General features: G+C 32.8%; 1 protein-coding gene across 1 annotated transcript; it reads right to left on the reverse strand.

Annotated features, from left to right (window-relative positions):
• Window positions 1-447: 447 nt before the first annotated feature.
• Window positions 448-14,028, reverse strand: LOC123670411 (gamma-aminobutyric acid receptor alpha-like). The gene is made up of 12 exons (XM_045603907.1): window positions 14,004-14,028; window positions 13,387-13,632; window positions 7,806-8,195; window positions 7,306-7,373; window positions 6,996-7,216; window positions 6,328-6,410; window positions 5,811-5,945; window positions 2,001-2,128; window positions 1,645-1,830; window positions 1,432-1,563; window positions 1,000-1,183; window positions 448-611 (listed from the first exon to the last, which is right to left on the reverse strand). Exons 1-12 carry the CDS (start codon window positions 14,026-14,028, stop codon window positions 448-450), a joined length of 1,962 nt encoding a protein of 653 aa, XP_045459863.1.
• Between the last annotated feature and the right edge of the window lie 417 nt (window positions 14,029-14,445).

The following is a 14,445-nucleotide window of genomic DNA, read 5'->3' on the forward strand; positions in this document are numbered from 1 at the left end:
AAAGATTACTCCAAAAGTTGTAATCAGATCTCAATGAAATTTAAATGTGACCACATGATAAACATCGGCTTTCGATTAAATTAAAAATCATCAAAATCGGTACACCTAGTAAAAAGTCAAGCGGATTTTTCGAGAGTTTCCCCTCGATTTCTCTGGGATTTCGTCATCAGATCCTAGTTTCCTTATCATGGTACCACACCAGGGATATCCCCTTTCCAACAAAAAAAGAATTATCAAAATCGGTTGATAAACGACGAAGTTATCCCCGAATAAATATATAAATATATATATATATATATATATATATACAGTCAAATTGAGTAACCTCCTCCTTTTTTGAAGTCAGTTAAAAAATATACTATAAAGTATCTGTCGGATACATGTCAGATGCACATATAACTTTAACGGCAAGCGGTGAAACAGGCCCTATAGTAGCATTAATAGATTCTAATGCGATAGAGTATTGATGGGGTTGTCGCTCCAAGCGAAAGTGTCATTGGACAAAGCATAAATCATCCAGTAGAAGAAGTTTAGAAGTGCGAACGATGCTGGGAACAAGATGCGTGCTGCCTTATCTATGTGCGACACGCTATTGATGTGGCCACGATTACCTAGGAATTAGAAATAAGAATGACTAAATCAAAACTCGGTTTGAGTATGTAATGTATGTAATAGTTGAGTATGTAAAATGCAATCCTATTATTAAATTTTATCTGTCCGTGCGTCCGTCTGTTATCTTTGTAACCCTAATAATTAAAGGCACAGAATATATAACTGCTGTGACGACATACAATATATAGAATAAAAATAGATTTTACAAGATAGGAAATTTTTCGATGTTTTTAGTTCGATTTTTAAATAATGTATATATACTATAAAAGCTCTAATGGAACCATTTGTGTACGAATCCGACTGGTCCTTTTTCTGCAAATTTTATGGCATGGGAGAATGTTACTAGTTTATTAAATGTGTTAAAATATCTTTCTAGTATATACTAACCAGCTTCTCTCTGCCTTTGTCGTCGGTACTGATCGTCTCCTGCGAGGCAATATAAAAGCTGTCTCCAACGCGGAACTCTAACTTCGGTCTGTGTAGTACGCTCCATAGTTAGACGAACAGCTGCTTGCTCTGGTTGCTGGGATAACTCTGACTCGTCGTGGTTTTCAGTGGCCGTGGAAAAACTCTAGAATAAAGTAATACATCCGTATTCGTAATTATTGTTCTTAAAGTATAATATTCCCTTGTTACCTTGTTGTTAGTGTGTGTAGAGTTAATTTTACCTCAAAGCAATGTAGAAGATATTAAATTGTCATACAATATATCTTTAGGATCATTTTAAAATTATAATTATATGGTAATTAATTTAATTTCTTTAGATACGTGTAGAATAAATCATAATTTCGATTTAAATTAAATGTTAATATAACTTACAAAATTATTTGCTGATCTAGCTGAGCTCCGTCTACGCACAGCAAGCTGTCTAGCCGCGAAAGCATCTCCACCGACTTCTTCTATCAAATCTTCCCACTCAGAGTCATCAATCACAATTTCTCCAGATCCTACCTATTAATAAAACAGATCGGATAAGTGTGTTAAATTAATAAGAATAAAACAATTAAATCCTAAACGTAGTTACTCATTTACCTTTGTAAAATAATGAACTCCAGCAAACTCAAGTAGTGTTGCGATGCAGTAGAAGAAACTCATGAGAAGAAACCAATCTAGTGCTGTTGCATATCTCACTTTAGGAAGGTCTGTTCGTGAGTCTAGACTTATGGTGGATAGAGTCAATACCGTCGTTATACCAAGACCGACTCGATCTGATGTTGCCTTAAAATATGACTTCGTGCATTTATTTAGAAGAAATAAATATTTTTTTTAATATATAATAAGTATTGCCATTATTAAAATGTATATGTATCTAATTTTAAATTTATATCGACTACAACTTTTGTCAAATCAAAAAGTAATACCTACATTATAACTTTAAATATGAATACCTCACGATGTATCCAAAAGGATACCCAAGAAAGTACAACAATCAAGATGCAGGGCACGTAAACTTGGATGAGGAAATATCCTGTGTGCCGTTGAAGATTGAACGAAACTTGGAGGACTGAGAAGTCACCTGAAAGAGGTAATAAATATAAGGATAAACGGAAATCTAGTTTTTTAAATGTAGGGTACAATAATATTTTATACATGACTATATTGTTGTAACAAAGAAATAATAAGTTATCCGCCTAAAATTAAAGAAAGATGGTTACGATAACATAACGGCTTGTAAATGTCTTATTGCTGGGCCTTTTTCTTTTAAGAAGAACTCTTGGAACTTAAATGAATAAATGAATATATATCGTTCATATTCCTTCCTAATCACATTTTAACAAGTTAGGTAAAAAAGAAATAAAAAAATGTAAACAGGACGTGATTTATAATAATAACCTGTGCTAGCCGTGATCATAATTATGAACAAGCATTCAACTGTGAGTTATCAAATAATCAAATTTATAATTGTGTTTGCTCGCAAACGAAATAAAACCGATTTCATCTATATCGACAAGCAATACAACGTAGTCAAAAAAAAAAAAAAAAAAAATCAAATAGGTACACGTTATCAAAGATTATTCGAAAAGTAGTTATTTTATCTCGGTCTAATTTAAATGGGACAAGACAAACAGCAGCATTTGATTAAAACAATCATCAAATCATCAAAATCGGTACACCCAGTAAAATGTTATAAGGTATAATTCAATGTAGGTCGACGAAAAAACAGTCAAGTAAATATGCATTATTAGATATTACTCGAAATGACCTTGTCATATCTCAATTTAATTTAAAAGGGACCAAATGACACGCACCACCTTTCGATTAATAAAAAATCTTCGAAATCGGTCCACCTAGTCAAAAATTCTGAGGTAACTAACTGAAGTAACAACATAAAATAATACAATCGAATTGAAAATGTGTTTACGTAATGAAATGTGTATGTCCGTCCATATTTTGTCCTATGAGCTGTCATATACAAGGTATACAACTTTTTTATGCGTAATACGTGTTCAACTTATAAAATTAAACAACCGTTTGGTGTAGCGGTGCGTGCGTCATGTACGCGCCTAAACACCGGTGGATTGCGGGTTCTATTCCCGCTCGGTATAGATATTTGTATTTTTACAAATATTTCCCGTCTGTCTCGCAACCGTCGGTCTTCCCACTGTGCCTCGGAGACCACGATAATCTGTCGGTCCCGTTTGTTGATAAATACCTGATAGCGATCGTTATTCATAGTAGGGAATATATCCGCATACACACACTGGAATACCGTGGTGGATTAAACTCCAACCGATCTCTAGATCTCTAGCCTATACCCTACAGTGGGATGTTACAGGTTGAATCGTGATCTAAATTGACGCACTCAATTAGGCTAAAATCCTATCCTACGATTAGTTACGTAAATAGTAGTATCAGTAAATTAGTATTTATATGCCTATAATTATGTATTTTTATAAAAGTATAGAGACTTATTATTTTTTAAGTAATACGATGTGAAAATGTAACAGCATTATTCATTTCTTTATACCAGTTAATCAGAACAGTGCATCGTGCCCGTATTTAAAGGGTAATTAAATAAGTAAACGGCTTTATTTAACACAGAATATACGTCGTTATTCATTAGAAGCGAGAGCGGAATATGTGGAATTCTTCGAAGCGTAAAAGCAGACTTATGTAGTCATAGGACCGACGCTCGTGGCATACACAAGACGCTACATGCTTTTAAAAGAACGAAATCATATTTGTACAGGAAAATATCTGAAAAGTCTTTTTGAAAGGCAATTTAGATAAATGTGATTCGACGCGTTGTGAAAGTTAAATATTTGATGGGGTTTCTTTGTAGAATTGTTAAACACGCAATTTGTGTTATTAGCCAAAATTATTATTCATTTATTGTCATCGATTAATCAACACGTACCTATTGTTAGAAAATTCAGTGTTACCAACCCTACTGTTTTAACAGTAGATTTGCTGTTTTTACTTTGATGCCTCTGTTTTCTGTTTCATTTCTAATGTTTACTGTTTTTCAATTAGTGTTCAGCGTTATCTATTACACTATGTAATATGTTTTGATAACCACTAAATAATAGTACACAATGATACCAGATTGCAATATTTACTCTTGTCGGGATTCGACGGATTATGCGATCGGATTTATGTGATTGACATTCATATTTTACACACGGAGAATCATGTACAAACTTAGTACAAAATTAACCACGTACAAAATAAAACATTTCAAGCATTCACAAATGTTAAACCTTTGTGTGAATCGCGTGAATTGCTGAAGAAACTTGTGCTTACTTGCAGCGCCACCGTATTAAGATTTTTTCTATTCTTTTTCTTTTTCGACCGTAATCGACCGTAAGGTCATACACATTAAATCTTCAGATAAGTAACAAAAGGTAAATTCCGAAATAACTGATTGCTATTCATTTGAAGGCACAATAATTGTGTTTGCAGGCAAGCGAAGAAAAACCTACTTCAATTATATCGACAAGTAATACAACGTAGGTAGACGAAAAAATAGTGAAGTAAATACGTATTATCAAAGATTACTCCAAAAGTTGTAATCAGATCTCGATGAAATTTAAATGTGACCACATGATAAACATCGGCTTTCGATTAAATTAAAAATCATTAAAATCGGTACACCCAGAAAAAAGTTATGCGGATTTTCGAGAGTTTCCCTCGATTTCTCTGGGATCCCATCATCAGATCCTGGTTTCCTTATCATGGTACCAAACTAGGGATATCTCCTTTCCAACAAAAAAAAAAAAAAAGAATTATCAAAATTGTAATTATCATAATCGACAGAGTTATCCCCGAAAATACTCGTACATAAAAAAAATATATACGGTCGAATTGAGTAACTTCCTCCTTTTTTTGAAGTCGGTTAAAAAGGCACATAAAGAAATTTAACAACAATATGTATGATTTTAAGAAGAAAAATACTAAAGATGAGGCAATTGAAAATGAAAGTGGAAAATAATGTTACTTTTGCAATGTATGTGAGTCCTGATAACTAATAAATGTAGATATTTATTATAATTATACGAGGAAAGTATGAAATCTGCCTTTTTTACTTTACCTACTGTTTTCTCTTGTTTTTTTTTATTGGTGAGCTGCTGTTTTTTAGTTTCTTGGTGTTTGCAACACAGTAACAATCATGAATCTACATTTTTAATATACATTATTGTGCTCCTTTTTAATAAGGATTCATTATACTTAACAATTTTAAATTATCTTTATCTTGTAATAAAACATAAAATCGACATACAAAAGTAAAACATCTTGTAAGACGGTGATTAAATTGCAGTCCAATGATATTTGGTAATGCTTATAAACATTTATTTGCGTCTAGTTTTGCATATTTCAATCGAAGTGTGCGGAATCACATTAGACGTTAAGCGGATAACGCTCGCTAGCCAGGGTCGTGTGTAGTGGGACGAAGGCTGTTACGAGAGAGTGCGATCGAGTGCTTTTGCCTACCTACGATATTGATAGCGTTTGCATATTTTTCTTTATTTAATTAAATTAAGCAAACTTGTTAAAATCTTAAGTTCGTGTACGTAATTAAGCAGCATAATAAGAACAAGAATTCCTCATAATTTCTGTGTTTTGAATACTATCTAATATACCTGCAAAAACTCGTTTAAATTGCTTGAGATTTAGGTACAAAACATAAATGTGTATGTAAATGAACTTTGGAGCTAAAAATGCTTCAAAATTATCTTAAAAATATATTGTTGGCTTACCTTCTCGCCTTGTAAAGGTGAAATTTCTGTATGGAAAGCTGATGAGATCGAACTGGGATAGAGTCATACCAGGAACGAAATTCACACTCTGCGAATTCTGCCATTGGTATACCAACTGCTGATTAGAGTACGCATCTATTTTTAGAGAAAAAAATATTTTAATTTGAGATTCGGTTTAGCACAAATTTGTGTTTGTTAAAAACCCGATAAAGTAAGCTTACTTAATTAGATTCGTAACTAAATCTGTCTTGAACCGTCATTATCGAATGCCATCTGACTAAAAATTTCGAATTACGTTATACATAAGGGAAATAAATATTCAATGATTAAAATAATTATAAAATACTCGTACTTTCAACTTATAAAGATTTGTTTTCCAATCAAAATATATGAATAGGTATTCAAGCTTAGGCGGTATTGTAAGCCGATTTTACATGCTCTGATAACTTCTTACGGCCGACAGTTTTTCCTAAATCGTCGCTGTTTGGAATATACCATGAAATCCATGAACACTCACAGCTGCCGAGGATGAGCGGACACGATTGCCGATCCATCGGGAAATTGCGAAGCTCCATCGGACATTTCGCTTTAATCGTTAACCTGAAATACATTGAACGAAATGTTAAGTATTTTTTTGTAATGTAAGTGATAATTATAAAATTAGTTACAAGTTCAAAAGTATATTAATATTGTAAGACTTTTGAAAATTATCTTTATTGTTAATAGAATATATGATGAATAGTTTATAAAATAGCATCGTATTTATATCACTAGTTAGGTTGACGTCAACATTTTTCACAGTGCCAATTAAAATGTAAGTTGTTTTTCAACGACTACAAAATTAATGATACTTCCTACGCTGGATCATTATTCATTTTTTATAAAATTAATTTCTCAGCTATCAAGCTTCGTCTAATTTTACAAGTTGCAGTTTATGTAAAAAGAAACAATTAAAAAAGGTTAGTCTTGTAATTGTGATGAGCCTGATAATATTTTTAAATTAATGTTTATAACAAAAGTTTATTATTCATTATTATGATTATATATATAGCTTTATGATATACTAACAAATACTCTTGTAGTTATATAAATTATGTATACCTATTTATGAGATTTATTCTAGGGTTACTTAAACTCTTAGTTCGTCACTAAAATAAAAAATGTATATCACTTTGTTCAACTTACCGCATAGAATAGAGAATGTCACCATGTTGACTGATCCTTAACAATTTATTAGGTACAGTTATTGTGTGAACGTACGAATGTTTGCCGTTGTAAAAGTAAGTATCTGGTCGCCAGATCCTTTCTAACATTTTGATTGAAAGGGATAAGGAGCGAATAGGACCCAGAAATGATAGACGGGTGTCCCTCCAGTACTGTCTGAAGTAGCAGTCCATTGAATAATCCTATAAAAAGAAGCCAAGTGGTTCAGTTTCACGTCTATCCCGAAAATAAATATTTGTCCTCAATATTTGAATGTGAAGGAAATACTTGCCATGTCAAGTTCAGAGACGGGCCCCATACTTCTTATTAATATGTTCGTTTGTACAACCGTAGGGTAACCTATTGGGATAATAATAATAATAATAATAAATACTCTTTATTACACATTTTACATTTTTTTACACTACAAAGAAATGTTACAAAAAGGGATACATACGAAGAAAGATGTACAAAGGCGGTCTTATCGCTAATTTTAAAGATTAACACTTTTAAAATTTAAATTGCTTTCATATTTTATTATATTTTTACCTTAACGTCTAGGTACTTTTTTCGTTTATTTCATTTAAAATAAAAATATTATAAATAATGACGCGTTTATATAGTGTTCGACTCCAACTGCGTTCGTTCCTTTAAATGTAGATGATGTAGAGTTATTCGCGACTTATTTACGTATATTTAACATAATAGGTTACGAGTATATTCAAGTTACTAATTATTCTTAGTTTGCCCTTTGGTGTATCAAACAATTATTTTGTTAAATAAATTACATACCCTTGCCGTGAGTAGGTAGTTGAGAGTTTTCGTAATTCTTTAATAGATTTTCTAAGACTAGCGTAATATTTTTCGAGACAGCATCGTTTATGCTCCTCTTAGTTTTCCACGCGTTATCTTCATTTTCCTCATACGTGTTGTTTGATAATAATACGCTGGAGATTTCGTCCCAGTAGCCATCTATGTTTTCTCTTGACAGATTTTTAGCGGTTGCAGATAAAATCCTGTGAGTGTCTCCCGATGTAGTGCTGTCATGAGACTTGAGGGATGTCAGCATTATTGGAAATGTTCCATTTTTAGTCGTCAAATAAATAGCTCCTTTTGCGATCGCCCCTTCCCTAGGTGGAGAAGAAATTGAATAGTTTCTATATTTCGTTTCGTCAATATCACCTACGCAGATTATGAAATTACAAGTTAAGAGAATTTTAGTTGTAGTGTAGTAATACTACACTCTATATTTATGTAATTTTGCACCGATGGTCTACCTTTATGGCGAAACATATTGCGTCGCCCGTTTTATTTTGTATTATGTAAAACAGGGTTGCCTGATGATATTTCGATGGGAAGTTGCAAATATGTACACTTTTGTTTATATATTTTCTTTATTCATGGAACGTTATAGTTTTTATTTGTATATATCTCTCTAAAGTTATATTAAGTTCAGCTTTATTTAACCTGAATTCATTTTATATTAAATTTTCAGTCTTTGTTCTAAAACGGTATGCGCTTCCTAATCGGACGTAATCACCGCAGAATAGTGAATAGTTTTAAGCCCGTAAAAGAGGAAGGTACCTTATTTCCTTTTTTACACATCTATTAAGCGAGCAATTCTTGTATATTTATATATATTTTTTTAATGTATGTTCGCTTTAGCCTGTAATATTCCACGACTGGTCATAGGCCTGCTGGCCCTGCTCCAATGCGGGTTGGCGGATACTATGAGTAACGGTCATGTGCGGGGATCGAACCCGCAACCGCCAGCGAAACAGGCACAATCCATGGCTGTGACCGTTGCGCCAACGCGGCTTCCTATAGGCGCGACGGTATTTAATGTATGTTCATATGTTTGTTATATAGGATCTGATGATTCAATCCCAGAGAAATCAAGACTTCTTGGTTGTTCTGTTTTTATGATTACTTTAATATAGTGAATATGAAATAGATTAAGTTGGCATAAATCTGAATGTTATCGTAATTGAAGTGCGACGCGAGATGATTGCGACTTAGCACAAACTCGTATCAACAGAATTGATTGCGAGCTCCCCATCCGTTGAAGTAATATCGACACAGCGAGTTAGGACCATTTCAGATCTTAGCAAACTTGGTATAACATTAGATATCTTACTAGTAACTATTAATTTTCAAGATCTTACATGGCCTAATTAATAGTAAACGTCGATGTTAAACTTGCTTCCGTTTTTCCAACAAACTATAACTTGGGTATCTTTAAATCAAGAGTGAATAAACATCTTCTAGGCAAGCGCGCATCATCTTAGGTTGTATCTTCACTTGCCACCAGGTGAGATCGCAGTCAAGCGCTAGTGTATATATTAAAAAAAATAAAAATCCCGGTTATGAGTCCGTATAATTTTTAACTTTTATAAAAAATATACAAAGCAAAACTTTGCTGGAAAATTTGCACGCATCGGGAAACTGTAATTATATCGGTATACTGGTATATCTAATAACACGCGTTGGCGTAGTGTGTTGGATTAAACTCCTAATCAAACAAGATCTCTTATTTTAGATGAACATGAAGGGGCAAAATTACACAGTGTGTTAAATACAAGCGAGAAATCTTAAAATAAAACACTTACAACTACATGCCGTTTCTAAGCTATTATTTACAAAAATAGAATAAAATAGAAACAGTAATTTGGACCGGTACAAAATAGAATTTGTTTTTTTTTGTTTCGTTCGGGAAACAAGCGTACGGCTCACTTATGGTATGTGATTGCCGTAGCCTATAGACGCCTGCAACACCCGAAGCATCGCCACCACGTCGCTTACCCTACTCCCAATAATTCCTCGTGCTTTGGTCACCATACTCTGTACTCTCTACAGGAACACAAAACTACTTGAAAGCAGTATTATTTAACTGTGATCTTCTAAGGCCGAGGTACACCCGCAGTCGGGCTGTTACCTGAGTTGTTTACGCCAAAGTAAAAAAATGAAAAGCGCGATTCTTACATCAAAAAACTGACTCTTAAGACTTTATTCTTTGTTTGTAGTTTGTTTATTTATAAGAAAATAAATAAATTGTTCTCTCCTTTACTTTTCATTTTATACAAAATGTTTAAATTACAACAAGTATCTGTATAAATATACAGATACATGTAAAAGAAATATGTGCCAATTTAGAAATCTAAATTGGCACATATTTCTTTTCAACCAAAAAGTTGGATTTTTTAAAAGAGACGACCTTTTCTCTCAACATTAGTAAATGAAAATATCAAATGCGTACAAATTAAAGCCTTTCTACAATACTACAAAAAAAAAAACAATAACTATATGAGTAGCAGTGACGGCTGTCCTGGTGTAGTAGTCGACCGCCAGTGTTTAGGCGGGCTCCACTCTCGCATTACACGGGTAATTTTTGGGGTAAGAATTTACTAAAACAGATCTTGAAATAAACTATAGGTAATAAATCATTGATTATCATTGACTTAATCTAGATTGTTCGAATTATATGCAGGTACACACATATATCTACTTCTCAAATGGTGATAAATAGCACCAGAGTACAAAAATGAATATATTAAAACATTTGTCACATCCCTCCACTTCTCTTCATATTTTGTAGATATATAGAGAGTTTAGGGAAATAATGTATACGAAACAGCGAAAAAGTTGATGAAGCAGCGATTTATTTGGAGCTACGCCAGGCTCCATATGTTCGAATCATTGTATAATTTCTGTTTTCAATTTATTGTTTTCTTTTCTTCATTTCAATTTCGATATAATTCCCTTATTTCGAAATTTTCAAATCTGTCGTATAGATTAGAACATTTGTCGTTATAAAGAAATCTTAAAGGTGGATCAATATCAAGTCAGAAAGTTTTATTTATTTATTTAGTAAAATTGCGTATGACTTCTTTTTGATAGTCCGTGTCCGCGACATCATTCGCTATTGTTTTGAGTTTCTCCTCTTCCAAAGAATTAAGTTTCCTGGTTTGCAAAACTTATTGTATTAATTCAAATTGTATCGAGCTTCGTTGAAATCCAATCAATATTTTAACGCGATACAGATATACGAGATAAATGCAGATAGACTGTAAAAATATATAGTTGTCGCTTTAGTATTGATTTCAGATTCTCTTTGATTAAGAAAATATTTTGAACTAGCTGTTCCTGCGACTTCGTCCGCATGGAATTAAACAAAGAAGTTTTTGTTCAGTTCGCAGAGTTATAAAATAAATAAATTTTTAGCCGAAGCTTCTCCTTATTGCATCAAATATCTGCTAGTGAAAGTCACTTTAAAATCGGTCGAGCCGTTCCAGAGATTAGCCGAAACAAACGGACAGACAGACAAAAATTGTACAAAATGTTATTTTGGTATATGTACCGTGTATGCGTACGTCCGTATGCATTTAGTAAAAAGCGGCTATTATAATATTACAAACAGACACTCCAATTTTATTTATTTGTATAGATGTATAGATAAACAAAATTTGATCAAGTACAATTTTATTATAATAAGTAGTGGCTTAGCTTCTTTTGAGTGTATAACATAATGTGCTCATACTATGAGACCCAAGTTTGTTCTCATTCACTACTGCCTCTTTGAGTAAAAATCTTCAGTCAACTTACAAAATAAGTTGGTACATAACTTTGATAACAGTTTCATTTTTATCGAGAGCGAGGAGAAACGGAGAAGCGATGGAAACTAATTCGTTAACTTCTATAACATTTTAAGTTCAATACCGTGTATGTAGAGTCTTGGTCACATGTGTAACTATAAGTTATGATGACACTGATAGAGGGCCGATTTTCTATCTTGCGCAGAAAGTTAGCTAACTTCGGATACTAGCGCTTCTTTAAAAATATATATTCAGTTTTATATTTATTATGTTATTGATCCAAATATAAAACTGAACACAAAATATAAACAAAAAATATTCAAAGCAAATTAATTTTGTATGTTTTTGCCTATAGCTGAGATGGCATAATTAAAAAGTTAAGTTGATTTAAAATAAAAGTTTTCAAGTCCTAACTGAAAGATTGGAGCTTAAATCACCAAGTTGCTTTACTGAAGGTTGGTAAATAATTTTCCTATTATATGTAACGAGCTATCAGGCGTTTGTAATAACAAACGAAACCGACAGCTTAATGTATTCTGCGAGGCTCGGTTGTGAGACCCACAGGGATACACACTGACTAGAAAAAAAGATTTAAAGTGCTAATAAAGAAGTTAAAATCTCGATAACATACCAAAATAAGCTTCATGTACATTTTATTTGAAGCCAGCCCTTTGTAGCTTTGCTGTACCTTTACCATTTGCAAAAGCACGATTGATACATTTACAGTATAGTATAAAATTATTATGATAGTTATAGATTCATGCATGCATGCATGCATTCAGCCTGCAGCAGCCTACTGCTGGGGCATAGGCCTCTTTCTCCATGTAGGAGAAGGATTGGAGCTTAATCTGCCACGCTGCTTCACTGCTGGTTGGCGGATATGTTCTTACTATGAGAGAACAATCGAGACCGACAGTTAAACGTGCTGAAACCTGTAGTGGAGCTTGGTGCTTAGTGCTTGTGAAAAAAGACGCCTATGCCCACCAGTAGGATGTTACAGAGTAAAACATTAACCGTTAACTGTTTCAGAAAACAAGAAAATTCGCAGGGTTTACTAGAGTGTGTTTTATCTTTATCAAATAGTTATGAATATTTAATCGCAAAGCTGCAGTTTTAAAGTAAACATCGAAGTTAGCTCATATTTTTATTTTACAAGAATAACTTAAATTTTGGTACCATTGTAGAAAATATCAGAAATTTACGTAAAGTTATATTGAAAAGATTCTTAAGATGATGTTAGTCTATATATATAAATATTTCTTTTATAGTTCCAAACCTTGATTGTGAGCTCTCATTGGATACAAAGAGCCCTCATCGATACACAAGCACTCTCTGCTTAAAACCAAAGTGAGTTTCAACTCTGACAGACCAACTTTTGATGAAATCTTTGACCAAATTTATTATTTTATATTTAAAAATAAACATAAAAATTAAAAATAGCGCTGTTGTAACGGTTGCCATATTATGTTAATTCCTATAAGTCAAAGCACAGTCTAGAGTCTTTATGACTTTTACAGTTAGATTTTACATATTAACGAGGTTGGTAAATTAATTGACGATGGCGCTGAATTAGTTTCAGATAGTTGAAATAATCTTAAGCAGAATAATTTTTCTTAAAATGTCAACCATTAAGTGTTTATGTTTACACTGTTAATAAAACAAGTTTTTTTTTAATAAAAATGGGAAAAAAGCATATTATAATTATTGTTAATTTTTATTTAGTTTTAAAGTCAATGATAAAATATATATTTAAGTCAGATATTGATCGGTTTCAGTTATACCTGGTACATCGTACTCTAGTGCTCGAATCAAATCGTAAAGAAACATAAGAATGTTACTGAATAAAAATGTAATGTTGATTATTTGTACACTTGGCCGTTCCGGAGATAAAGTTCGAGGATCTGTAAGCACGCAGAGATGTCCAATTAGAACAACAGCGCTCGGTAGAGGAGGTCCAACACTTTGAAACTGCTCGAGAATGTAGCCTAGAGCCATCAGAGCGTGGCCGAAATATGGCAGATATACCTCTAAAACGCATAACAATTCTAACATTTGTTTGATTCGCTCATACTGACGCGTCTATCGAATTCACATCCTGTGCAAATTTCAATTCTTGGTATTCACCCAAAATGGAAAATAAATTTGCTATGAGGAAGTAGTAATTTGTGTTTACGTTCCGAATCGTCTGGCTGTCGTTGCAATAAAGTGAATTGCTGATAATAGTGTTGAAGTCTGGAATACTTGCTAAGATATATCCAGATATAATGAGATATTTTCCAATATAATATTTGTTTTTGTTGTTGGCGAAGAATTTTTCCAAAACATTTCCAAAAACAACCATGCAATTACTAAGTATTGTTAGGCAGAGTTCTATTCTATTAGACATTAAATTATTTACCAGTACTTTTTAGTGAAAAAGTCATCTTTGATTTTTCTAGGCGAGCTTTCGTAGGAATATATGTTCAGACTATTTTCATTTTTTTTTCTATGGAAGGACATTACAAAATTTTCGGAACATGACTTATATGTACAATTCTTTGATTTATGTAAATACACATAGTCGTGAAGTATGCATCCTATCATTACTAAAACTTCAATCGTATAGTTTTGTCACTTTTGACACTTTTGGTTTAAACCTTATTTTAGATATAATTTTTACATTTTTTATCTACTTCATTTTATCTACGCCTAACTATTTGTAAAAACGTGAAACAAAGATTTTACTGTTGGCATAAAATTGTAGTCTTAAAATGTCAGCAATACAATCATAATTCTCTCGTACGTTATACGACGGAAGATGACGAGAATACGTCTCAAGAAAGTCTGTCGTCATTGTTAAA

Source organism: Melitaea cinxia, chromosome 4 (assembly GCF_905220565.1).
Source record: "Melitaea cinxia chromosome 4, ilMelCinx1.1, whole genome shotgun sequence".
Classification (NCBI taxonomy): Eukaryota; Metazoa; Arthropoda; class Insecta; order Lepidoptera; family Nymphalidae; genus Melitaea; species Melitaea cinxia.

What these genes read in the sequence shown, in the direction of transcription:
- LOC123670411 (XM_045603907.1), bottom strand. Translation starts at nt 14,028, where the DNA reads ATGACTTTTTCACTAAAAAGTACTG. An exon ending in TTTTTCACTAAAAAGTACTG is followed by an intron (nt 13,633 to 14,003) that starts GTAAATAATTTA and finishes TATGCGTTTTAG; the next exon opens with AGGTATATCTGCCATATTTC. An exon ending in TCCGCTCATCCTCGGCAGCT is followed by an intron (nt 5,946 to 6,327) that starts GTGAGTGTTCAT and finishes CTCTAAAAATAG; the next exon opens with ATGCGTACTCTAATCAGCAG.